We start from the raw sequence: 27448 nt of genomic DNA, 5'->3' as shown, positions 1-27448 counted from the left end.
GAATCAAGCATTTCCAATCCTAACCATTCTATGATTCTGTGATCTCAGTGTTCTTTCCTTGTTTTGTACTGTGTGTATTTGGTTCTGGTCTTAAACATGATTCAGTTGTTCATGTGACCTAAGTTTCCATATCTGCAAAGTACATCCTGAGTACATTAAAGAATTAGCCAATTAACCAGTCTATCTTGGGGGTTTTTATCTGTCAAATGCTGATAATTCTCACCTTTCTCCAGAGATTTTGTAAGGCTGTGATGGTTTTCAATACTTTAAGGTACTGTGATGAAAGATGCTATAGAAGTATAAAGCATTAAGAAAATCACTTGACACCAGTACAATAATTTCACCTCTAACCCTGCAGATTCACTCAGGTATCTAGGAACATGCCATGAGAGAAAAACAATTTTTGCACTTGATTTTAAATACTGCAACCGATGTCTGCCTGCAGCCACACAACGTTGGTCATAGTCTATCCATGGACAGAGTTTCATAACAGCAAGGGGAGGTACAGGGAACATGCTCCAAGGTGGCAGTCTGCTAGCCGCTTTAGAGGTTATGCATTGCTTTATTTTTGTGCCCTGTACATCCTTTGCCCTCCCAACCACATACCAAAATACATTTTGCTGTGCACTTTCTCCCTTTTCCCTAAAGTATCTTGTCTCCCTTCAGTCTTTTTTTTTTTTTCTTTCCCTAGTCTTCAGAAATGTTCAATATAAGTCATGTTTTTAGACCCCTACCTAGCTATTTGTTCTGTACTCTTCTAATCTTATTTAGTTGGACTACCTCTTTCTTGGAATGCAGGGCCTGCAGAAGAGACTCTACCAGTTCATATGGAAGTGGTAGAATTTCATCACATTGTATTACTTAACAATACTGTGTGAAATTTGCTTTCTTTACAGCATCATGACCATATTATTTCATGTTCAATTTTTGCAAGAGAAGTGATGAAACACAAAGAAGTATTGGAGAGAAAATCACAGTATCACACAGTATCACAGTATGTTAGAGATTGGAAGGGACCTCGAAAGATCATCTAGTCCAATCCCCCTGCCGGAGCAGGAACACCTAGATAATGTTACACAGGAATGCGTCCAGGCGGGTTTTGAATGTCTCCAGGGAAGGAGACTCCACAACCTCCCTGGGCAGCCTGTTCCAGTGTTCCGTCACCCTCACTGAGAAGAAGTTTCTTCTCAAGTTTAAGTGGAACCTCTTGTGTTCCAGTTTGTACCCATTACCCCTTGTCCTATCATTGTTTGCCACTGAGTAGAGCCTGGCTCCATCCTCGTGACACTCCCCCTTTATATATTTATAGACACTGATAAGGTCACCCCTCAGTCTCCTCTTCTCCAAACTATAGAGACCCAGCTCCCTCAGTCTTTCCTCATAAGGGAGATGTTCCACTCCCTTAATCATCTTTGTTGCCCTGCGCTGGACTCTCTCCAGCAGCTCCCTGTCCTTCTTGAACTGAGGGGCCCAGAACTGGACACAATACTCCAGATGCGGTCTCACCAGGGCAGAGTAGAGGGGAAGGAGGACCTCTCTCGACCTACTAACCACCGCCCTTCTAATACACCCCAGGATGCCATTGGCCTTCTTAGCCACAAGGGCACAGTGTTGGCTCATGGTCATCCTGTTGTCCACTAGGACCCCCAGGTCCCTCTCCCCTACACTGCTCTCTAACAGGTCGTTCCCCAACCTATACTGGAACCTGGGGTTGTTCCTGCCCAGATGCAGGACTCTACACTTTCCCTTGTTATATTTCATCAAGTTACTCCCTGCCCAACTCTCCAGCCTATCCAGGTCTCGCTGGATGGCAGCACAGCCTTCTGGCGTATCAGCCACTCCTCCCAGCTTAGTGTCATCAGCAAACTTGCTGATAGTACACTCAATTCCCTCATCTAAATCATTGATGAATATATTAAATAATACCGGTCCCAGTACTGACCCTTGAGGCACTCCACTAGTTACAGGCCTCCAACTAGACTCAGCCCCATAGACTACAACTCTCTGGCTTCTCTCCTTCAGCCAGTTCGCAGTCCACCTCACTACCTGATCATCCAGTCCACACTTCCTCATTTTAGCCGTGAGGATGCTGTGGGAGACTGTGTCAAATGCTTTGCTGAGGTCAAGGTAGACCACATCCACCGCTCTGCCATCATCCATCCACCGTGTTATTTCCTCATAAAAGGCTAAGAGATTGGTCAAGCATGATTTCCCCCTGGTGAAGCCATGTTGACTGCCCCTCATAACCTTCTTATCCTTGATATGCCTTAAGATGGTACCAAGGATAAGGTGTTCCATCACTTTCCCAGGGATGGAGGTGAGGCTGACCGGTCTGTAGTTACCCGGGTCCTCCTTCTTGCCCTTTTTGAAGACTGGAGTGACATTTGCTTTCCTCCAGTCCTCAGGCACCTCTCCCGTTTCCCAAGACTTGGTAAAGATGATGGAGAGTGGTCTAGCAATGACTTCCGCCAGTTCCCTCAGCACCCGCGGGTGCATCCCATCTGGACCCATGGATTTATGGATGTCCAGATTGCTCAACTGGTCTCTAACCCATTCCTCATCGACTAAGGCAAACCGCTCCGTCGACCTGACTTCATCTAAGGTCTCAGGGGTACAGGGCTCTTCAGGACTGCCCGCAGCAGAGTAGACAGAGACAAAGAAGGCATTCAGTAACTCTGCCATCTCTTTATCTTCTGTCACCAGTGCACCCATCCCGTTCATCAGTGGGCCTACATTGCCTCTGGTGTTAGTTTTGTCTGCCATGTATAATAAATGTGTGGTGTTTAGGATTTCAAAGCATTTTACCATCATAGTTTAATGATTCCTATGCCATTCCTGGGAAAACAGATGTTGTTTATTCATTTTCTACAGATGGGATAACTGAGGTGTAGAATTAATGTTGATACACATCTTAACACCAACATCTCTATAGTTTAACAAGGTATCAGCCAGTTCTTGTACTACATGTAAAAGGCATCCCATTGCCAATAGGGAAGACATTGCATATATGTGACATTTTTCTTGATACCTGTTATCTCGGTTGTAATACACAAAGCTTACCAGGTAAAAGGGTAGTTTTGGTCCTACTCTCCATTAGTAGGCACTTTTTGAGAGTCAAATGCTAATGTCAACTGGGAAAGCTTCTGATGGGATTGTTGGAGTGTTACGTAGCTAAGCGATGGATTGATGTTACCAAGTAGATAAGAGTCATCACATAACAATAACTTGCAGTCACTAGGGATATAAAGTGGATTTAAATTGGAACTTGTATCTGGAAGTTGCATCTATCTGTATTTTTGCTTTTTTTTCTAAAGACATCAATCCATAGGCAATAATCAGTTTTTCTCCAGGAACTCCATTATATGCTAATGTGAGCTAGAAATGTCTTCAAGAAGATGGGTAGAGCCTTCAGGGTTTATTTTGTAACTGAATGAAACCAGTGATGTTATAAAAAATTTGCATTGTAAGGATATATTAGTCAAGCCATTAGCCAAGCCATCTCAGAGTATGAAATAATGTAATAAATTTTATGTGCCACTGTCATTTGGAAGATGGCTGATCTCACTCTTGCATGCTTAACATTGTTTTTTAACGAGGGCCTCCCTTTCTTAACGTTGTTGCTAACTTTCCCAGATGAAACAGAGGCAGTGACGTGGTTAGAGAAAGCAACAGGAGAATACAATTAAAATTGTATTTTATTATTTATAGGAATATTTATCCCATGTTTACAGTAGATTAATTGCCCTAAGACTAGACAGGACCAGTCCTGCCACTGAGTTGGAAACAGCTACAAGAAATAAACTGTTGTGCTTGTAGGTGTATTTTGGCTTGAGAGTTTCTGAGGTTATTTAAGCCACAGGGTTCATATGGAAGCTCCAAAATTATTTGTGACCTCTTACTATGACAACTTCTTATCTTTCTTTAGTGCCATATCTGCAGCATGGGTGGGCATTCCCAAATATTCTTTAATGTAAAAAAAGTTGCAAATGGGGCAACTTGGTTGGAGTTGCTTGGATTTTATATTTGCTTTTCTTGATAGTTTAGAAGCTCTGGAGGCACACGGAAGGCACATTTGAAACATGGAAAATGTGGGACCCAGGAGTATTATCTGTGTGAATTATATGTACCTACCTAAGTTTGTGTGTTTGGTAGTGTTCTGTCTGATACACAAGTTAAACAACATGTGTTCATAAGAGGGGAAAAAATACAGAGGATTAAGTGTTGACAGAGATAAGATACCTCCAGAGAAGAGTACCAGTGTTCATTACACAAACAATGAAGGTGCTATTAATCAGGAAATCCCTACCCATCTAGTTCCAACCATGCTAAAAGATTTCTTTTTCTGAAGTGAAATAAAGGTACAAAAGAAATAAAGGTACAGAAATAAAGCTACAGAAGTAGAGTTTCTGGTGGCATTATAGCCCATCTTAAATTTCTTTTCCAACCTAAACAATTCTTTATGAATTGTTGTAAACAATGATTTAGAATTTAGATCATTTAGTTCCAATCCTCTGCCATGGGCAGGGACACCTCCCACTAGACCAGATTGCTCCAAGCCCTTTCCCACCTGGCCTTGAACATCACCGGGTATGAAGCTTTCACAACTTCTTTGGGCAACCTGTTCCAGTGTCTCACCACTCTCACAGTAGAGGCTGTAGACTCAGTAGCTGAATAGGAGGCTGAAAATACAGTACAAATATCATACACTGACAGTTGCATAAAGCTGAGATTTGAGGTGTTTATTGGACTTGGACGTGGATGGCCAGTTTTCTGGTTTGTTAATGTGTCTGTGCTTTGTTATAGTATTAAATGGCTATTTCTTTCTTGGATTATTCATTTAAATATTTTTAATTCTCCAGCAGCTGTGAATAGACATTTGGTTTTCTTTCAAGCTTAAAGAAATGGAGGAGACATTTCACTTGCATTCTTACTGGAGCTTTAGAGTATTTCCTAAGGCTGTTATCCTTTCTTCAGTACATTGCATTGCAATGTATATACATTGCAAACAGTCATTCTGAGTGGAACAGAATTTGGCATCTCTCAGGACTAGACCTTAACTAAGGAGGGGAGCTGCTTCCTCGGAAGAGCACTTCTTCCCTCTCTCCCTTCTTCTCTTCGGTTTGAATCTGTGGTATTAAGTGGGAGAGAGGAGGACTGTCATTTCTTCATATACCATGTCATCAGACATCAGTGGTAACTTTAGACTTACATACAGAGATTAATCTACAATTTATCATTTATGAAACACCTTAATCTTTCAGTCATTAAGTGTTAGCAAACTGGTTAATAATGTTCTTGCTTTCAGCTGCCCATTGCTAACATTTTCACCCTAGTTACAGTCTACAAATCCATTTAAGCAATCTGTCTAGATTGCCCAAATATGTTTTATATTTCTTTTTCTATAAGCACCCACACCTTGGAACGGAACAAGTTATAAATTAAACCAAGAATTCTGTCCTGAGAAGATTGCATCCTAGAAGATACTTTTGCTTTTCATAGTTGGATTTATTTTTTTAAAGCTCAGAGTGAAACACCCTGTGAGGCAGAAAGAGCATATTTCTTGCCTTTAAAACAGTTGCTCCTGAGTTATCTTGGATAAAAGGTAGTGTTCTAAGCACTCTTTGTTCTCATCAAAATAATACAGATAGTGATTGTATCTTCTACCTAATTTTTCCATCAGACCAGCTTTTAGAAAAATGATGTGCATTGCATTAATGACTGGCTATCAGGAGAGGGCATTGGACTGCAATACAGACAGGGAACCAGGTATAGGGGGGTTTGGTTATGGCAGGTGATTTATATGTCTTGTATTCAGTTCTTAGGGAGCCCTTTCCACACACAGACCCAGGATACAGGTTGCTGAATAGTGCAGTTTATCTTACATTTTTAGTTAATGAATTTGATAATGAGGTCAAGGAAACTACCGCCTAGGCTACTACAATGGAAAAGGGCAAAATGATAGTGACAGAGGTCTGTAAAAGCTGTTTTTCCAACCAGAGAGAATAAGAACAAATGCATGACTATGGGAATTGCTGCAATAACAAAAAGAGAAATGAAGAATGAAGAGCTGCTGCTGCACAACAGTGAAAGGATTCCATTTCTGAGCAGCTCTATGCAAGGTGCACAAGGTTAAATTGCAGTCATTGTCAAGTCATGGAGGCTGCAGTAATTTTTCCCCAGTAGTGGTTACAGTACTACAGTAAAGTAGTATTTTTTAACACTGGGTAAGTCTCTTTGAAGCTGACACAATTAGCAGCTGTGGGAAATGAAGATCTCTGATAATCCACAATTAAAGTATGCTGTGATGTGGGTGACATGGGTTATCTTGCAGACCTTCCAAGTGACCTGACCATGAGCTGAAAGCTCTATCAGTAAGCCTGACGAAAGCATGCTGGGAACAAAACACTGCTGATTGATACTTTTATGTCTGCCAAGGGACACCACAATATGCTTTTGTTAGTGTCAAGTGAAAAGTAAGGACTCACAGCATTTTAGATAGATCATTGTAGGGGAGAGGGACCTGGGGGTACTAGTGGACAACAGGATGACCATGAGCCAACACTGTGCCCTTGTGGCTAAGAAGGCCAATGGCATCCTGGGGTGTATTAGAAGGGCGGTGGTTAGTAGGTCGAGAGAGGTCCTCCTTCCCCTCTACTCTGCCCTGGTGAGACCGCATCTGGAGTATTGTGTCCAGTTCTGGGCCCCTCAGTTCAAGAAGGACAGGGAGCTGCTGGAGAGAGTCCAGTGCAGGGCAACAAAGATGATTAAGGGAATGGAACATCTCCCTTATGAGGAAAGACTGAGGGAGCTGGGTCTCTATAGTTTGGAGGAGACTGAGGGGTGACCTTATCAGTGTCTATAAATATATAAAGGGGGAGTGTCACGAGGACGGAGCCAGGCTCTACTCAGTGGCAAACAATGATAGGACAAGGGGTAATGGGTACAAACTGGAACACAAGAGGTTCCACTTAAACTTGAGAAGAAACTTCTTCTCAGTGAGGGTGACGGAACACTGGAACAGGCTGCCCAGGGAGGTTGTGGAGTCTCCTTCCCTGGAGACATTCAAAACCCGCCTGGACGCATTCCTGTGTAACATTATCTAGGTGTTCCTGCTCCGGCAGGGGGATTGGACTAGATGATCTTTCGAGGTCCCTTCCAATCTCTAACATACTGTGATACTGTGATACTGTGATTGGCACATGTGTGGCTCCATAATTTGCTTCCTCCGCATTACTGTGCTGATTTTGTTATTGCTTTAGGGAAAGGGGAAAATGAACATGCCCGTCTACATAAATTCATGGAGACAGAGTAAAGGGTACACAAATACTTGTGTGCACATTTGCAGCTCACACTTAAGAAGGGAGATGAAGAAAAGGACAGGTTCTCAGTTGTTTAGGGAACTCGGGCATATTATTGAGTTACTGTGCTGAAGGGTGCCTTGCACATGAACAACAGTAACTATTGGTGTGCCTTTACCTTACAGCAAGTTCAAGGTAACAGCCGTTCACTTAAGCCTTAATGAAAAAAACAATAGTCTCAGACTTATAATTATGAGTTAGGTGATGAGAACCATGTTACTGACCAGAGTCAAGTCACCTACTCCCACTCAGTATCTCATGTTGCATTATCCAGAGCTGAGAGAGAAACTACATATTATTTTTACTGATTCTGGGCATGCTTGTGTAATATTTGGCTTTTCATTTGTTGCTCTAGTTCCCCAGTTTGAAACCAGGTGTAGTTATGTGAAGGCTACACTTGAAGAGTTTTTGGCTTGGAGTTGCGGGCAGCCTTCTTGTCTCTCTGGACCATTCAGTTGTTACGAATTCTCTAAATACTGGGCTTATGCTGACTACAAATACATTGCCAGGATATTTGAAGACAAGCCAGAATTTTTCCAGGTAAAACATTAATATTATTTCTTCCTAATTTAATAATTGCAAGTTCTCTAGTGTAGTTTCCAAAACCTCTACTGCTACCTCCTCTCTGCTCCTTTGGCAGTTTATTTTAAAAATCTGAAATAAAAACCATTGGCTCTCAGGCTAATGGAGAACTGGTAGCAAGTGGCAGCCATCTAAGAATCTGGGTCTCCCTTGTATGCTTAAAAAACCCACCACAAGTGACAAAAACAACTACCAGATTGGCAGTGTTGCCTTCCCATTTAGCTCAGCATCATTTTGTCATTGGACAGACACTGGAAGCACAGTCATGTGTGTGACCTCTGCAGCTGAACACCTTACCTTCACCTCTGCTGAAGGCAGGAGTGAGATGGGAATAGGGTGTGAAGATGACTGGTAGCCGACAGGCCTGGCATGTTGGAAACTTGACACCCTGATAGCTGCCCCACATCCACCTTGTACCTGAAAAGGTACCTGAATTAACAGCTCTGCTTAGGACAGGGGATTTAGTGGCATGGATTCACTTGTAGCAGCAAGGCTGTAACATGAGTTTGCTCTATATTTTGCCTTGTGGCTCATTTTCTCAAGTAGCTCAGTTTCTTCCCTTAATATAGTTAGATTAACTGTTTGCAAGGAGGATTGATTCTGCATCTGTGGGATTACTATGTCTTGATTGCCTGTGGAGGCAATAAAATACATGAAGTAACCTGTCCACAGAAGTACATAATATATGGTAATTTCCAATTGTAAGTATTAGGAAATTAGGAAACCTGGGGTATTTCCTTTTACTTTCTCCATGCCTGTCTGCTATTTCAATGTATTGATTCATCTACATTCCTGCTACTTCTCCTTGCAAATTATAAAATGACAGAATTAAGGATTACAATACAAAAGGTGTAGTCGTTCCAAAGATACAAAGAAAGAATAGTAAATGAAGCGTTATTCATTTCTATACGTTCAAATTTTTCTATGCGTACTATTCATTTCTATACTTTCAACTATTCATTTTTATACTTTCAAGTCATAATTCCATGCAAACACTATCACTGGGATGACTGTATGAACTGATAAACCCCCTCAAATTAATTACTTCCTTAGAAAGCATTTCCCGTGCTCCTTGTATGTATTTTATTCTCTTATACCAGGAAAATTAGTATTTTTAAGTGCTTCATCTTTTTTCAGACTGTCTCCTTTTCCCTTGTTCTGTAGGTTGGACTGTAAGATTTGGGCACAGAGACCATCTTACCTTTCTTTCTCCCCTCCCTTCCCAAGCACACTGAAACACAACTAGGATGAAGTAAACTTGGGCTGCACAACTGATACTGGGCTGTGTTGTTTGAACTAAGTTGGGAGCTTCAGGGATGTTTCAGGCTTCCCCGGATCTTTGTGTAACTTCCTCTAGCTGTGGTCCTGCCGTGGTTTTCCCTCTGCCTCAACAGACAGCATTTTCTGTGTTTTATGGAATGAGATAATAGCAAGCTCAGAAGACCTGAATAGCTTCATTTGGTCAATAAAAACACAGTTGAAGGAAACAATCATTTTCTTACCTTCTTCTTCCCTTTGCCCCATTCAAGAACAAAATTAAGGTGTCACACCATAGCCTCATCGCCTGACCTATAACAAGCAACAGATTGTATTCCAATTTTGGAATAGACACATGTAATGGTTATGCCATGGATTATTTTTTTTTTTTAAGCAGAATCAGGGAAGGAAAAATCAATGGTGTTAATGCAAGCAAATATGGTGTATGTCATCTGCCAGTTTCACAGGCATGGGAGTGAAATGCGCCCATCAGTTCCTGACTGATACAGCTTTTGAAACACTGCTACACAATTTGTATCAGCCAAAAGAATTATTGGTAGAAATTCTCTTCCATTCTTGTTTGATTTTGATGATAACAACTGTTTTCTTTTTATATTTTATTTAGATTTACGTAAGGGGATTTGAAGGGGAAAAGAAGGCCAACTGCGCTGTTATTTATAGTGATTAATAGGGCCATTTAGAAGTTGTTTGAAATTTAGATTGCACTGTTTATCATTTACAGTTGTGTGGGCTAAGGTAATGATTCCATTATTCTAATCTGTGAGCAGTATCTAGCATCTTACATTTTTTGTTCAGTTGATATTTCATTACAGAATTTGAGATATAAATCAGAAGCAAGATACATGTGTGAAGTTTAAATAGAAATGAGACCTTTTAAAGTGACATACGGGTACAGATTAACTTCATTATAAGCAGCAAATGAAATAAATATAATTCACAAGTAATGTGCCATCTGTTATGGTTGGAACACCTTTTAGTGCATTTCTTCTTACTGTGGCTTTTTATTGTAAGAAGGGAGTGCACTGTGACAAGATTTCAGTAATTCTACCAGTTCCTTTTCAGTTCATTGGTTAAAAACTATTTTACCCATAATCACTTCAACTATTTACTGCAGCTGCAGCATTTCCAAAAAGTTCTTCCAAATCTAATATTGATTATGTGTGCTTTCTTTCCACTTAAACTGTAACAAAATACAAACCTATTTAGGTGTGAGTTTCAAGGGCAGAGACAGTGTTATGCTTAACTTTATCATTGAAATAGTTGTATTGGATTTTAAATTTTATGGCTGCTGAAATCTATAGGAGCAACTTTTTGATTTTTTGCTGCCTTTGACAAATGCTTGTATTATGCTTCTGATTTTTTCTTCAAATTATGCCTTAAAAATCAATAACTTTGAAATCCAAAATCTCCAGCAATACCTCATTTTTGGGAAGGCTGTTGCTCATTTTGAGGGTTTCCTGATGCAGAGTCATGGTGAAGTCATCCTTATAATACTGTCTAGCTGTAGTTTTCCTCATCCATAAATCTTATCAAATAATAGCCATCCACCTGTCTGGAAGCAGTTAGCTTACATACTTAAATTAGGAGGCTGGATTCCTATTTTCTCTTTATAGATAGCAGAGAGAGGTAGGCTTTTCCAAGGCATGAATGAGAGTGCTTTGACAAGAGTGAGAGCCAAGCTTAAATTAAGTTCCTGAAGTTAGGTGATGTGAACGACCCCAATGTGCTTTATTGAAATGGAACAAATACTGTTACTTTCTTTTTCAAGATGGGAAAAATAAACCTGAGAGATAAAGTGATTTGCCTGAGGCCGTCAGGAAGCCAGGAAGTGAATCTCTGTTTCCTAAGGTTCATTCTGCAGCTCCAGCCAAAAGACACCACTATACTTCAAGTGCTTTCCAATAAACAAATGATCAGGCTCTGCAGGTGGCAGGGTGAGCTATAGAAACATGGGAAGGCTCTGTCCAAGCTATATAGAGCCATGCTGCAACCCCCTTGAGCTATCTGAAAAACACCTCTTCCTGCCTTGTTCCAGCTGCCAACCCCAAGGGATTGCTTATGGGAGGATCAATGGACTGGAAAGCTCCAGGATCATGTTTATACGCATGCATACCTCTTTTGCCCTTTCTTACCATGTAATCAAGTTAAGTGCACTGCCTTTGCAGCTGTGGAGGCAGGAGGAGAATTTGTCCATTAAATAATAAGAAACTTCTAAAAAGGAACATATCACTGGGTCAGAGATGGGGTAGAGTCTTGCATTTCCAGAATACATGAAGAAAGCTGAGACAGGTGGAAAGATAGAGCAAATATGCCATACGGGTTATGAAATTGGTTTGAAAAGGGAATAGGGGTTCTTTCCTTCCTTCCTTTCATTAATTTTTTAAATACCATATATGAGAATTTTTCTGAAAGCAGTCCTCAGCTTGGGTGGATGGTTAAGAGTGGAAAAAGGAAATAAAAGTTTGAAAAGAAGCCACAGATACCAAAAGCAATTGGTCAGTCCTTCTGAAGAGCAAATGGGTTAACTTGAGTGATATGAAAGACTGGGATGAGAACTGAAGATCTAGGAGGCTATGTAGTCACATAGAAAAAGAAGGATGTCTGCAGAAAAAATGCTACTAGAGATGAGAATTTTGGAGGAAGGGGTACAGGCCATACATGCAGGAACTCCACCAAGGAGCAAAAGCTGCTGTGGATAAAGAGCAACTAAGCAGTGGAGAGAGAAAACAGGACTTGGAGAACTGAAGGTAAGATACGAATTGGTTCAACAGCTTACATAAATAATCTTCTCATTGCTGTAGGATATAAGGTGGTCTGACTTTGGTTTTCCTGGAAGAAATGGGAAGGAGAGCACACTGTGGATTGGTTCTGAAGGAGCAAACACCCCTTGCCATTTGGACTCCTACGGCTGCAACTTAGTGTTGCAAGTACAAGGAAGGTAACAAGTCCGTATGCCCACAACAAATACAGGAGAAAGTTGTACTGTTCTTTGAAGTTAGTTTTGGACTCAAGTATTAATTCTAGGTCCTGATTATTTTAGTTTTCTGAGCTCTCAATGGTTGAAGAGCATCAGAACTGTTTTATAGAAAATGGAAAAACTTCAGGAGATTGGAGTTTGGGTTGCAGAGGTAATATTTTCTTTTGTTTGAGGAAGACCTTTTCCTATATGTGTGCTGTGTGGTCCAATAGTAAACATTTTAAGCTTCCTAGTAGTTATGAATTAGGAATGAATTATGGAATTAGGAGATAAAGAGTTAAAAATAAAAAGCCCAGAAGCAAAATGGAAATAAACTACTTGAGACTTTTACGATATTATCTCGGTAAGAGCCTCTAATAGCCTGCTAGAATTAATTTAAAAGGGGAATATCAGGATGGGAGCAGCCAGCTGTGAGCAAAGTTAAAAGGGACATTTGAGGCTCCAAGCTGATTTTGGAGCTTTGTGGCTTTGTTGCTATATCTTCTCCCTGTTTCTATTCTGACTTCCCCCCTCTCCCATTCTTTTTTTTTTTCCTCCTTTTCCTGTATATTGGCCTCAGGGTTGGTTGTTTGTTTGTTTTTTAATCTATTATTGCTAGAGTTACAAAACAATTTGCATGCGTTTTTTAGGTTTGATAGTATACACTGGAGCAAGTGGGATTTTAATGTAATTAGGTACTCAGACATTTTATAGAACAGTAAAATCATGGTGGTCTTGTGATTATGGTGCAGGATTGGAAGTCACAGATGCTGGGTTCTATGCTGGGCAGCACTGCTGGTTGACAGGCTTTAAGGCCTGAGGCAAGTGAATTATATTCTTATCTGTAAGAAGGGTAACTCCATTTAGCTCTGAACTCTTTAGTTCCTCTCTTTTAGGCAGATTTTCATTCTTGCTTATAAACAGCCTTGACATCCCTGGGTGAAAATGCAGCAGAGACACTCTGGAAGCCACACTCAGCACTGTGTTTTGCTGCAGCCAGTCTGTAGGCTTCAGATCACATCAGTAAGCATTATGCACTAAAGTCCAGACACTGAAGTGTATTTATGAGCCAGAAATCTCATTGAAAACCATGAGACTTACATGGCTAAATATCGTCTAAGGATCCACCTAAATATTGGGTGTACTAAGTACAGTAATTTAGCAGACTTGATACCTGCCCTGACACTTTGATCTCTGCCTTCAGGTGTTGAACTCAAGCCAGAGTTCCAGCATCACATAGCAGTTTTGCCTGCCTTCTCCAGACATTTCCTCCCCCTCTGGTAGAGCAAAATTCTTGTTCCTCTCAGGGAAAGAAGCAGCCTAAAGCCTTTGCATGGCCTGAAAAGACAAAGTTGTTTTTCTCTTCACAGCAAAGCCTATAAATAGATTGCAAACTTCCACAAGCTTGCAAATCCTGTGCTTCTTCAGAGAAGAAAGATTCCCTTTTGAGACTCACAAACAAGACAGGCTCTGTAACAGAATATAAGTTTATGCTAAACTTAAATAGATTTGCCTTTTCAGGAAAGCCAGGGATGACTCCTTAGCCCTTTGTTCCTATCTTAAATTTCCTCCTTGCATCCCTCGGGCTTCTTAATTTTTTGCTTCATGATACTTTTTTGTCATGAGCCTGCAGGATTAACCCATGAGCCTCCTAACCTAGTTACTCTCTGCCATTTCAGAGGGTCTAGCCTGGATGGCAAAAAAAAAAGTTGCAGTAGGGCTTGAGTTTCAGGAGAACTGTTTTTTTGTGCTTGCACCCAGCAGTAGCTTTGGTAATTACACAGTGTCCTATGCCACTTCCATCTTTGGCAGTCTCTGCAGTTCTGCCTCTCCTGCTCTTCTTTATCTCTTCTGGTTTTGTGCCATTTGGTTGCTTTTCTCCCATTTTCAGATCTATGACTTACAGCTGATAACCAGAAGCAGTAGGCAAAAAGCACAAAGTGAGTACCAAGGAAGGGGACAAAAAGAAATGATATTGCTAGAGTCTAAAACAAATAGGAATGCTGACAAATTTTCCAACTGTGCTGTAAAGTGCTGCCTTTTCCATTGCTTAGTGCATGGGTCACTGTTGTACTGATTGTCTGGCACCTCTTAAATGTAATAAATTCTCTTTGTGTATTCTTTTCTGGTTATTTCCATCACCTAACGTACTGCCATATAAAACTTCTATTTCTAAATAACATATGTACCTGCTAAGATATTTCATTTATAGTACCCATAAAACTAGCACCACCAGTTCTGGCATATATTCTTTTTTCTGTCTTTGATCTGGTCCATGTACATGAATTAGAGACATGAGCTCCTGAGAACAAGGTCAATGTCTCAGGTCTGCTTGATCTTGCACTGCAGCGTGTTGACCCATTTCTTTGGGTATACAGAGAGCAACCTGGAACACAAGTGTTCTCAGGAGCAGAATGGCTGTGTCCTGCTCCATCTGAGGATTTAGTCATGCTAGTAAGTTCTAACACCCAGTGGCCCACACAAGCCACGTTTTCATCTTGTGTTACTGATAACACAAAAAACCACAGGTGTTTCAGGATGCTTATGTGTATGGATGTCTTTTTTATTTATGCCATCTTTGGCACAGGGACATCAGGGTGAGTTTTACTAAGAATGAAGGTTTTGTGACTGACAGCCAAGTAAGTACTGCAGGTGATGAATAGGAGACAGAAGATCATGTTGATATCCCTTTACAGTTGCCACCCTCATGGGTACACCAGCTATTAATTCAGTGAGAGAAAGTATGTTGTCTCTAACAAAACCACTTCCTCTGGTTTATAGAGCAATTTTTAATGCTCTGAGCATCTGTAAATGCTGTGTGTGGCTCCATAAAAGGGAGGAAGGAAGAACCAGATGGGAGAGCTTTTTTTTTTTTACATTTTATTTTATCTGCCTTTTAAAAATAATTGGTGAGAAGCTGTAAATCTTTTCAGTTAAAAAATTAAAAAGTGGAATGTTTTAAAAACACTTTTAGAAGACAGCCTGTAAGCACTGCCTGTGTTCTCACTGCGTAGGAGATTCACGCAGTGAGGCAGATTTATGTTTTATTGAAAGCCTTGCTACTGCCTTTAGTTCTTTGCTGTAACTGACATGCACTGAATACATTTTTATCTTCTGTCTATTTTCAGGAAGAGATGGCACCTCTTCCCACCTGGTGACACCAGTTTCCTTTATCCCACCAGGATCCCTTATGAGGAATCCAGCGTATTCAGCAAAGTCAGCGTTACCAATCCTGATCTGAAACGCTTTCCCAAGTTTAGGAACACAACAGCCCATGTTGTTACACTAAGTCCAGGACAGGTACCATTCACATATGAGCTTTACATTACTTTAAAGATTATAGCAAATTATTTAACTGGCAAATTAAGAGCTAGGGGATCTTAACAAATAGGCTGTGGAACTTCCCTATCCCTACATTCTGCACTTAGGCTTGATAGATTTCTCTCAGCATGGGAACTTTCCTTGCTCACAGATACTTTGCTAGCCCTTTTTGTACAAAAACTGCAAACATTTGGAGAGTTACTTCAGTCAGCTGCCCAATTCCATCACACTTCTTGCAGTTACCTCTAATTTGTCTGCTTTAAAACTTTCCTGAACAGTGCTCAGCCTGTCTACTCTGAAACCAATATGTTTCATAAAATGTGTTTGATTAATAAGTGTGTAGAGCCAGCAGAGGAACTCATGTTTTGATAGTGAATAACCTTCACCAGGGAACATTGGCCCAACTTGTTGCTTTAATAATAACACAGTGCTGTAATGATGATACTTGCATTTACAGTGCACACCATCCAAAGGTTTCATGGTGTGGGGGTGCAAATATATTATTAATGCTGTTTTACTGAGAAAGTTCAGTTATAAGTGCACTTACAACTGAAGTTACAAGTGTGGCTTATAGCCACAGCAGCAGTATGAGAGTAGGGCTCAGGACTCTTAATTCCTAGTCTCCAGCTGTAAATAGTGTCGTTCTTTATTTAATCAACATGGTTGGTATTTGGAGTCTGAATTACCCTTTTTCATTTGTTCAGCAGTGGATGTCCTTGCAACACACTCCGGCACATCTCAAACTGTCAGGCCTTTCCAAAAGAATTTTGCAGTGTTCATTGCTCTGAACACTGAAGACAGTGGAGTTGCCACTTCTAGAGCCTTTTCAGTGTTCTCTTACCAGATGTTTTCACCTTTTTTGACCTGCCATCTCAGAGACTTGTGCAAGTGTTCCCTTGCCCCTAGCTGGCAAACCCAGCTGCCTTTGACAATTTAAAAAATGGATTTTACTAATCCAGTTCATTTTGAGGAGGCAGAGTGAGGAGCACCCCTGTGAACTGCTGAGATAGCACATTGGAGCAGGATAGTAGTTTTCAACAAGAGGATCATGCCTATCAACTGGCAAGAGTATGCTCTTCTGCTGTTGCAGTGGCAAATAGGAAATCTGTGATCAACTTTTATTGTTTGCCCTACGTTAGCTCCTAGTCATACTTCCTCAAGCAGATAGTTAGTTTCACATTCTGCACTTTGTAAAGTTGCGGTGTTCAATAATTTAAAGCAAAAAGAACAAATTTTTACAATTGATAAAAATGCCACATCCGTTAAGCACTGCATTATCCATGATCCCCAGCACTATTTCAATTTGTAATCTCATTTGGAATGATCAAGTATGGTAGCAAACCTTTAATATTATCTTAATTTTAATTAGGCTTAAAACAATTACATATTAATCTTGCTAGGAATAAAAATCTTGAGCCAGCTCAGTAATACAACTTGCCTGCATTGCCATGAAGGAGTTGCTGTGTGGATTTCTGGGGAGAAAGTAATACAGAAGCAATGATGGAGTAGTGATGTATTACCTTCATCCATTTTATCAGTTCCTTTTGGGTTTTCCAGCATCACATCCAGAAACTTACAGGGCAGATGTCTGGGGAAGATGTCTGGGGACTGCTTCCATTTGATGGAGAGGAAAGGAATGGCATAGAACTGCTTTGTTAACAGGGAAAAGGATCCCTAAATAATAGCAGTCTTGATACGTGCTTAGCAGTGGGTTTCATGTAGAATTAATACAATCACTACAGAATATGCAGCCAGCCTTATTTTGTAATAATACATAGTATCTACATTCCTTCCCAGAGGGTATACAAAATTTTTTTTTATTAGATATTATAACAATAAGGGGTTGAAAAACTAAGACAAAGGTTTTCTTACGTATTCAGGAGAGTGTGTGTATGGCAAGTGAAGCTTTGAATATCAAAAACTTAATGTGTCTAATGCCACCTTCTGGTCACTGTTTGCTGCAAGCCATTTTTCTGTACACATTTAAGGCTTTAAAGCACAATTTCTTCATATGAGACTGTACCAATGCACAACGTGAACTTCAGTTGCATTCTTTGTGCCCTTCACTGTATTGTTCAGAGGTCAATCTCTGCTATGAATTTTGGTAGTTGGCTGAGACTTTAGGTTTTGTAAGATTTCATCCTGTACTTAACCAGTGTCTGCCAGCTGTGTTTCCACAGAAGCCTTAATGCAGCTTCTGGTTATACATTAATGACCTGGTCTCAGTACAAATTATGATAACATTTAGATATCTAACTTGCTGAAATAGCTAGCCAAGTAGTTCAAGGGTTTGTGGATATAGTCTTGTTCAGCTGCAAAGTTACAAGCTCAAGTTGTAACACACAAATATAGGGGCTCCTTATAAAAACTTGCAGCTGCTTACCTCTGTGGTTATTAGAAGGCTGAGTGGTAATCATGGAACAGGAGGTGGATTTGTACTGTCTATTTTTAGTAAGACCTTGATTGCTCTCACAAATAGACAAATAAATACTGCTTGAAATGCTGCAAATGGGGCAAAACTTGTCTATTCTAGTATCTTCCACCTCACACTCTGGGACAAGTGTTAAGAGAGCTTAGGATCTGCCACCTTCAACTTAAACCCTGTCCAGGACAGATGTCCTGTCTGCCATCAGTGGGAGGAACCTGGCACCTCTACATGGGGATTCATTCTCTCTGTCTTACACAATTACAGGCCTGCAGGAACATTCATCCCATCTTGTCTTTCAGCATGGGCTATAAAAGGAGCACGTAGATGCTTAACTTTTTTGATGATTAAAAGTAGGAAAAATTCGTACCACCTGAAAAGGCTACAAAAAAAAAAACCACCCTGAGATGTTATACAAATACAAAATGATTGATCATTCTTTCCTCTGCCCGATGTCTCACCAGCTTCTTGCTTCCTTCCTGCTCGTTAATGTAATTGCTCTTAATCCATCTTCCTCTTAATCCATCTTCCTCTTAATCCATGTAACTAGACAATGGTAAAAAGACTAGAAAGCACATCCCAGCTTGTCTGAAGATGGACAAATAAGGCTCCACACATTTACCCTCTTAGTGGAGAGCAACCAGCTTGTACACTGGGTTTCCATGAGCAGTGCCATTCACTCTGACGCTGCCCCAGGCAGGAAGGGTATTGCACACCAGGACCCATGCTGTTACAGACAGCACTCAGCTGCCCTGCTGCCTGCTCTCTTTCTTCCTGGCCTTGTGTTCCAGGTGCAGCCTGGAGCCAGAGGAGTTGCAGCACAGTTCTATACACGAGAGGTGCAAGGAAAGGCCTAACTGAGCTAGCCTTGGAGGCATACCGAGTCCAAGAAAGATGCTCCTTTCCAGCCTTGAAAAACATTGTCACTGTATGGGGGAAAAAATACTTTAAAAAAAAGATCAGCATTACAGTTTGCTTGCTTCTGAAAGTCTATAAACAAATGCATCTCAGTCTGTGCCCATGACTACAGTTATCACTAAGTTCCTGCATACAGCTGCAAGGTTTCCTCTTCCTGTGCTCCTGCTGTGGTACCTAACACACCATGGGATCCTGCTCAGCAGCCAGGGCTCTCAGTAACTCAGGAAGAGCTCTCACTTCCAACCTGAGCAAGCAGAAATAAATCTTTGTAAGTCAGGGAGGGGTTTTCATATGTGCCACCTTTAAAACAAATGCGTGAGAACTTCAGATTGGGCTTAAAGTGCGGAACAATGTGAAAAAACAAGAAAAATATAACTGGTACTGAAAAATGTGTTGTAGTAAGTCAGGAAATGTAATAATTCAAACTTCTGAAAAGGCAATGAAATGTTCCATCTACAAGTATACAAAATACTTTTTACAAGGGTTTGCAGTGAAAAATTACTTTTATTGGAGAAGAATTTAAGTGATTTGCAGCATCATACGCAGTAGATGTTTGATAATTCTGTTTCAGTGAAGGAAGACAGAATAGAGCTCTGTATTGTCCCACATGAAAATTCCCACATGGCCCCAAGTCACTCCATAGAGAAAGAAGAGAGCCCAGCTCAAGCTCTAGACACCGAAACTATTGTGTCCATCACAGAAGAGGCAGAAAGGTCCAGGAGCTGAATTTACACTAGAGTTGCTGATGAAAACAGCCTTCAGCCTGAAACACACATGGAGAACCCCACAAGTGCCCAAAAAGTCAAACAAACCAAAGGTGAAAGCTGCCAGTTCCCAAGTCTACTTTTCCATCTCTTCCCTAAGCTTCCTTAAGTCCCTCACCTGTGTCCCTATGGACAGACACATCATGGTAACAGCCACATTCCCTTTCTGCTCACCATGCTTTTCCCCAGCCTGTGCCTGTGTTTCTGATGTCAATAGCCCTTGGTGCACTGTTTCAGCACATAGGAAGACACCAGCTCAGGAGGGAGGAGAGAGCAGGGAGGAGGGAGGGTAAGCAGCACCTTCCTAGCACCAGGGCAGCCAGACACCAGCTGGGACCTGGCATAGGCTGGGGTAGCAGTACCTTCACACTCCTCATGTGGTGCTCCCCACAGAGTTGACTACACATTTATTTATTTGTTTTATTCTTCATTTCCAGGGTTGCAATCAGCTCTGGGACTTGTTTGTGTCCCCCCACACCCCCCATCTTTTTGTTCCCATTATGCTGGCATTCTGGCATCCTTTTCTTCCTGATTTACCCAAATATCTTTTTTCTAATGAGCAGAAATTTCTTGGTATAGTATTTCACAGGGTATGCTCTCTTTTTGAAGCAATTCCACCTTTGCCCTACCTTTGCACTGTATCGAGTTAATCATGTCCATTGAGAATTTAAACGTGTTCTGTTCTCTGCACTGTACAAATCTTCAGCATTGCTTCACTTGCTCTCCCAACTGTTCTCTTGGTTTCTTTGCTCCCATTACAGACCAGAATTTCATTTTATCTTTTCTGGGGTTTCTGTCCTGCTTTGACTTCATTTGCTAGATTTGCCTATCACTAGCCTAAATATTAAAATTATCTGGTTGGTTGCCATTTAGATCAGTATCTTCCCAGCCCACAAAGCCAGATATATTCTGTAGAAAGCAGGCTAACACGAGATTATCTCTTGGCTTGGAATACTTCTTGATTTTGCACTTCACATTTTCCCTGTAAAATATTTGCTATGTTTTTGTGTACCCGTGTGTTATTTCACTGTGGTTTAATTTCACATTTGCTATTGAAATGTAGTTTCAAATGTAGCTAATTCTGTGTCCCATATTCATAAACAAATGGAAGTCTGCTTTATTTTATTGTGGAGTTGATAGTTGTTTGGGGATTTTTTGCTTCTAGTTTGCAAAGCTAGAAGAATACTAGTTCGTAAGGGTAGAATAATCCTACTCCTCTCTTTGCTGGGTTTTTTCTTTTGTCTTTTGTTAGTTCTGCTGCTCTCCTTGCCAGCTGGATTTTTTGCTTTTAATTACTTTTTTTTTGTCTATTTCTTCATCTTCCTTAAAGATTCAGCCCTGAGTATTTTCAAATATCATTTTTTTTGCTGCTATAAATCTTTATTTTGTCAAGCATGAGCTTGCCCAAAAATAAAAGAGGGAGAGCAAGGGTCTTTATGGTACCCGTTTTGTCTCTTTGAGCCACAGCTGTGTAGCTCTCCTATAAAGTGCACTAGCAAACAGTGCCAGATGCTGAAATGCACAACTTTGCAGTTATTACCCTTAATCTGCTGGCAAGTAAAACCTCATTGGTCTCTTCAAAGACGAAGTTCCTTCACTTCGGTTTGAAAAGACTGGACTAGTTGGGGGGGAACATATTTTCCTCCTAGTTACACCTCCTCTTTCCAAATCAGTCCTGTCTCTGTTTTGCATTTGAGTCATGTTGAGCCAGCACATTCCATACCTAATTTCCATCTTGATTTTCCAGGCAGACCCTCTTACTGAAACATTTTTACACTTGCCTTAATTTGCTTCTTGGTTTTGTTCCCTTACTACATACTCCTTCTGCACCATACCCTAATTCACTAGTGCCTTCATCCACTTCTTCAGCATGTTGCAAGTTCACTCTTCCTACACAAGTCTCACAGGAAGGACCTCGTTGTTGTAAACAGATACTTACTCCAGAAGCTAAGACACCTTCTGCTGTATAGCAAAGTTTTCCAGGCTTCATCATTACATCCTATCATTTGGAGGGCACCCAGATTCTTTAACAGAGTCTAGTGTAAGATCCCCCTATGGAACAGAGGAGTGGGAGGGCAGGGGAAGGTTTGTATGATTTGGTAGTCAATGAAATGTGGGCAAACACTAACAAATAAACTCACTGTAACTAATGCAGCTGCACTTGAAAGTGTAGGTTTCTGTGCTAAAAGCACCACTCAAACTTGTTTAGTGTAAAAAATGTGTTTTGGCTTCAGTCTGTGTAGGGTTTTGTCCACTTTTAGATGTCAGGAATAACCAATTTGTGATATTTTTCAACTAACGGCCCTCTGCAGACTGACTTCCTTCTCTTCTCTGTATGCTGTACTGGATTAAAGTATGATTTCCAAATGTTTTTGACCTTTAGAGAGCTAATGCGGGTTTTGTTTGACTTAAATTGAAACCTGTGGAGCTTCAATGTGGAATTCAACAAAATGTGGAGAACATTTTGTCCTCTGGCCCAAAAACGACTTTGTTCTGACTGTCCTATAAGTAACTGTTTACGGGACTAGGCCACAGTTACTGTTCCCTACACAGACATTTTCATTAGTGTTTTGATATAATGAAGCACAGGGCTATGTAGGAAGCAGAACATTCTTTTAAATAATTTGTGTCTACCAAGAAAAAGAATTGTCTGCAATTCAGATACTGATCATTGCTTTACTTTCCCCGTTCTGAAGGGTATATTTTTATCTGTGTCTGACCATTTATATTCCTTGTCAAAAACAATCTTTTATGCTTTACTTGATAGTTCTATGTTAATCTAATGTTCAGTAATCTGTAAAGCTTGCCCTATATCATCAAAACAACATTAACGTCTTTATGCCATAAAAGCCATGGGTTAGAATCAATTTTATGTCACAGCTATCATCCCTGTTGTAAAGTTGTAAAGCTTTCCTCTAAACTAGATTGTCATGGTTCCTGGGACACCCTCTTTTAAAAGCCTGTCTGCTAAAAGTGGCAAGTTTAATACTGGTGATTATTTACAGAATTAAAGCTCTGTATCATGAGTCACCTAGATGAGCATTAGGATACCTAGTTTTGGGAGAAGCCAGCTGGCAGTCCTTCCACAACTGTGAAGTCTGCTCAATTGGAGAGTCTACAGAATACTGCTTGGCTGAGACTTTCTCTAAAGCCCTGCTCTACTGCTATACCAGCTGCACTCCCTTCATACAGCCAGACCTTGCTTACCTAGAGCAGTTACAAGGTTACAGTCCTGCTTCACACGAGAAGGAGTTTAGATCAGAGCTAATTCTGGATCATGTCCACGTCTTACACAATAGTATTGATACAATGGGAGGAGAGAGGGGGTTGAGAAAAGGCTCTTTAGAGGAAAGAAATAAAGATCACCTCCTACCCCACCCTTATTCCTTGCCTCATTCTGCCTCTGCATCCCACATCACCTTAAATAAACCACCTTATATAAACCACCTTTCTTTCTTCAAGTTTCTGCTAGTATCTAATGCAATGTCTCTATTTCCAGGTCTTGCTTGTTCCAAGGCATTGGTGGCACTATGTGGAATCCATTGATCCCATCACGATCAGCATAAACTCTTGGATTGAACTGGTATTTTCCTTTTTATGTCATGGTGATGTAGCACTTCCATGTCTACATGGACATTTGTCCCTTGCCTGCCAGGTTCAGCCCTATTGTGTGTTCTGTATGCAGAGGTTGGGGAGGAAAGTGCCCTTATGGATACAGCTTTTCCTGAAGAACTATCGAAGGTTCAGAATCTGAAGCCCCGGTTCAGCAGAAATCACATGCAAGTTTACCTCAGTCAGGCAAACAACTAAACACAAGCTAAACTTTTCATGTCCAATTTCTTATAGGCTAACTAGCTTTGTGCTGAATAGGGGACAACAAAACAGCAACTTCACCTCAAGCACATGCTTACATGCAAAGCTAAATTAGAATTTAAATTGGATTAATTTGATAGGAAGGGGGTGGCAGAGCACTTCTAAATTTTAATTTCTTGGTAATAGTTTTGATTTGCCTGGAGTTGGATTTTCTCAAGTATTTCATTAATTTTCTTTTCTCCAGGCTTTGAGTTTTCTTGCTCATGTTAACCAGTATGTATGGAATGGTTCCAGGGGTACCAGAGTAGTTTGGGTTGGGTGGTACATTTAAAGGTCATCTAGTCCAAGCCCCCTGCAGGGACATCTCAATGCTCCAGAAAGTGTTCTGATTCATGTTACTTTATCATGAATCCTAGCTTAATATAAATGAAAATAAAGACCCTTTGAAATAGATTGTGAAAGCTGCCTCACTAAAATACATAGTGTTTTCCCCCTTTCCCTTCCTCCCTCTCTCCTTACCTTTTTAAAACCTTTATTAGATTGGAAATCTACATGGAGATGAAGACCCCATAATACATTTCTCATACCAGCATCAAACCAAGCAGTTGCAGAGCAGGGGAGCTTGCTTGGGTGTTTCCCTTATGAAGAAATTTTCCACATGAGACTATGTACTTAGAAAGAACAGCGGGCCCCAGCCCAAACCAAGCTCTCACATAGCCCTAACTGTAGTCAGGCGGTGTCTAGTACCAGAGAAAGACCTTGATGTCAACACATGCACTTGTACCCTAAGCTGTGCCTCATGAATTGTCCCCCTCTGGAGGAGCACGTCAGGGTTGGATCAGTTGTGCTAGGCTGGTTAGCTCCCAGGTGGCTGGGTGGTGCTTTAGCTACAGCATTCCTAGCTGTTCTTATGTGCTGCAAGAAAAAAGAATGAAATAGTGGAGCTAAAACTCCATGGCCTTTCTTATCATAAAGGTCCTGGAGAATTCACTAAGACCCTGTTTGATGACAGCTAAAGCGTGTAGTGGTGTGCCAAAAACAGGAGTGTTTGCTGGATCTTGCTGATGAGTGACACGCACACTTGCCTTCCCCAAGTATCAAAAGCTGCCATAAGCAAGTGTTACTTTTGCAACCCAGATGAAAGTTCCTTATAGAAATTGTCCCTATAGCTGTTGGCGTTCAAACAGCACTGTCTGGTATTAGGCAATCCAGCTATAATAATAAAATACAACATGGATGCTAAAAGACAATACTGAGAACATTTCTATTACCAAATCAAGCAGTTCTTGCTTGCAGCTGTTATCAGCTGCTTTCACATTGACAGATGTGAATCATGCCAGCATTTATAGTCCTAGTGAAACCATTAATTATATTGGCAAGACTTTAGAAGTTTAATTTGCTTTCAGTTGGATGTGAGCTACTCAAAGTATTCCTTGCTTCCTAACATACTCTCATGCAATTACAACCCTGTTATTCGGCAGACCAGGATGAATACCAAGAATGCAACACCTTAAGTAATTTCCACATGATACCAAACTCCGTTTGGGGAATTTGTTATATGAGGCCATTAACAAGTCAGGCATCCAAAGCGATTAAATGAATGCTAAGAGCACGTCCTCCTGCTTCTACCCCAAATTCTGCTCAGGGTTCCAGGATGAATTGCTGCCTTCAGCACTCATACTAGCAACATGTATGGTGTGCTTGCGGTGTTCCCCAAAGTCACAGTTCAGAGCTGACAGGGTTACATGTTTCCTCCAAAACTCATATGCCTTAGCATCTTAAAGCAAATTTATGTTTCCACTCTTTGGCACTTGTCTTTGAAATGGCTAAACCACCAATACAATCATAGAATAGTTAGAAAGTCTTCTTACCTCCTTCCACATACCCTTCCCTTCCACATACAAAAAAAAAATCCTCAGTTAAGTGGGAAAGAAAGCTAAAAACAGATCATAGAAACTTTTGTCCCGCTATCCCAAACTAGCTGGTATCCAGCTGCCTGAGGGAATAATGCAGGAAGTGAATGCCTGAAACAAAGACTCAGTTACTTTGTTTTCAGTTTTGCAGGAGAGCTTTCAGAGAAAACGTTTTCCTTCTGCTGAACTGCAGCAGTGTGTCAGCTGCTGTTACATGATAAAATATTTCCTTAAGACTCACTTTTGTGCCTCTGTAGCCCCTAGATAGTTGCTGCCTTGCTGTAATATCCTGCGTGTTTTAAGTACTTAAATTAGACATAATATGTATGTAGATAAAATTTCCTATGTGCTTCCCTGGTTCTTCCAGTCCTGAACAGCTATATAAATGCATACGTTAATTGCTAACTTTGCATTGTAATTTCAAGCACCAGATTCAATTAACAGAACATTAATAAAAGGAAAGATTATATACACAACTAGAATCTATTTTTTGCAAATCCTTATGCAGATGAGTAGTCACACCAAAGCCTGTGCTGCTACCCATGTGGGTGCAGTACACAAGTAGGAGCATTGCAAATCTGAAGTCTTTCACTGACTTTGCATACATGAGTAGGGCTTTCAAACCAAGCCTATAATTTACTTTTTCCCAAGATCTTCCCAAGAGCCAGCTTTGTGGAGAAACTCAAGTGCTAACGTGTCTCCAAACACTTTCTCTTCCCTTGAGGCAGGATGCAGATCATGAAGCCCGTGTAGAAGAAGCGATAACTCGAATGCTGGTGTGTGCCCTAAAATCAGCAGAAAATCCCAGTGATGGAGATCCCTGGCTAAATCCCACAGAGGTAAGCCCTCTCTTGCTCCCATTATAGCAGCGATAACAGAGAGTTACTGACATTTTGCTTAGCTTCCCCTGAGTCTTTCTGCTGCCTGAGAAAAAGAATTTTAAATTCCTTCCCTTCATGTAGCAAAAGTAATTCATGGACGATAATCACGCAACACTGAATTGAAACACATCTCCTTTTAACTGAGTGTATCCTGGGTGTTATTTTAGGTTGAGGCAACATCCCATGAAATCAATCTTCAATACCTGAATAAAGCAGTATCTGCATATTTCAAGTGTCAAAAAGCAAGTGAATCAGAGCAGCCATGTTCCAGCAGCAGTGATGCAGAGCAAAGGACAATTGCCTCGTGCAAAAGGAAGAAAAGGGAAGTTGGCTGTGAACCAGAGGGCTGCAGATTATTAACCCATGAGTTTGGCTTTTCAACATTTAAAGCAGAAAATCTGCACAAAATACCTTTTGGGCCTCATCTTATTCAAGTTTTACCACAGTCTCAAGAAACAAGCTCCATAGGTGCAGTTGCAGTTGAAAGTGACAGTAGAGAGCTTCTCCATGAAAATGAAGGAGGACATTTTGGAAAATTACACTGCACAAGGAAGCAACTGGCAATGAGTAATGACTGTGAAACGGCTGCACATCAAATGGGTTCAGACGGCAGTCCAAATGCCTCGCAAACAGCCCTTTCTACCACTGATTTGCTAGACTGTTTAGTTAATCCGCATGTCATCAATTTAGTGGCTCGGCTGCTGTTGGAGAGAACAAGAGTTTAATGCTGAAGTGCTTTATCATTTCTGAAATAAAGAAATCAGATGGCAGCCTTATTCTGGGTGTTTAAGCTCTGTAGTAATTGAATGTTTCATTTCAAATATCTTTTAGGTACAGATACAATTAATGGTTAAGCGGCAGATGAAGTTGTGCTGAAAGAAGAGCAACTGGTTAATGATAGCTGGGAAGAGAAAGATGTGTTTAGTCAGAGAGCTCCTCAGTGTTAGGAACAAAACAGAACATACACAGTTGTACTCCTCACTTTACTATGTGGATGGGATCGTTAAAGTGCTCTACAGCTCTGAGTATGGCTTAACAATAGAAGAGAGTACTGGAACACGGTTACGTAGCAGAGGGGGACTAAAGAGTAGGAGAAGACAGACTGACTTAACTGCAGACTGCAGCCCGTGACCACATTTAAAGCAAAACAGTCAATAAGTGATTGGTTGATCACATTAAAAACAAGTTCAAATAAACCCAGCCTCAGCCAAGAGACAGTGCACTCACTGACGCATTTAC

General features: G+C 40.8%; 1 protein-coding gene across 5 annotated transcripts in view; it reads left to right on the top strand.

Annotated features, from left to right (window-relative positions):
* Positions 1-26985, top strand: part of HSPBAP1 (HSPB1 associated protein 1) — a 40674-nt gene extending 13689 nt beyond the window's left edge. For 4 of the 5 annotated variants that reach the window (XM_061468171.1, XM_061468265.1, XM_061468537.1 and 1 more), the window contains exons 3-8: positions 7714-7898; positions 12020-12156; positions 15303-15474; positions 23102-23185; positions 26057-26167; positions 26377-26985. In XM_061468171.1, the coding sequence (XP_061324155.1) occupies positions 7714-7898; positions 12020-12156; positions 15303-15474; positions 23102-23185; positions 26057-26167; positions 26377-26934 (1247 nt within the window). In that variant the 3' untranslated portion in view covers positions 26935-26985. The remainder of the gene's footprint in view (positions 1-7713; positions 7899-12019; positions 12157-15302; positions 15475-23101; positions 23186-26056; positions 26168-26376) is intronic. The other variant, XM_061468359.1, reaches the window with a different exon arrangement.
* Positions 26986-27448: the final 463 nt, after the last annotated feature.

Source organism: Pezoporus flaviventris, unplaced genomic scaffold (genome assembly GCF_033815535.1).
Source record: "Pezoporus flaviventris isolate CSIRO_AGI_PZ_B2104156 unplaced genomic scaffold, CSIRO_AGI_Pfla_v1 ptg000001l, whole genome shotgun sequence".
Taxonomy (NCBI): domain Eukaryota; kingdom Metazoa; phylum Chordata; class Aves; order Psittaciformes; family Psittacidae; genus Pezoporus; species Pezoporus flaviventris.
The sequence above is the reverse complement of the archived record's forward strand: the minus strand, read 5'-3'. Positions and strand labels throughout refer to the sequence as shown.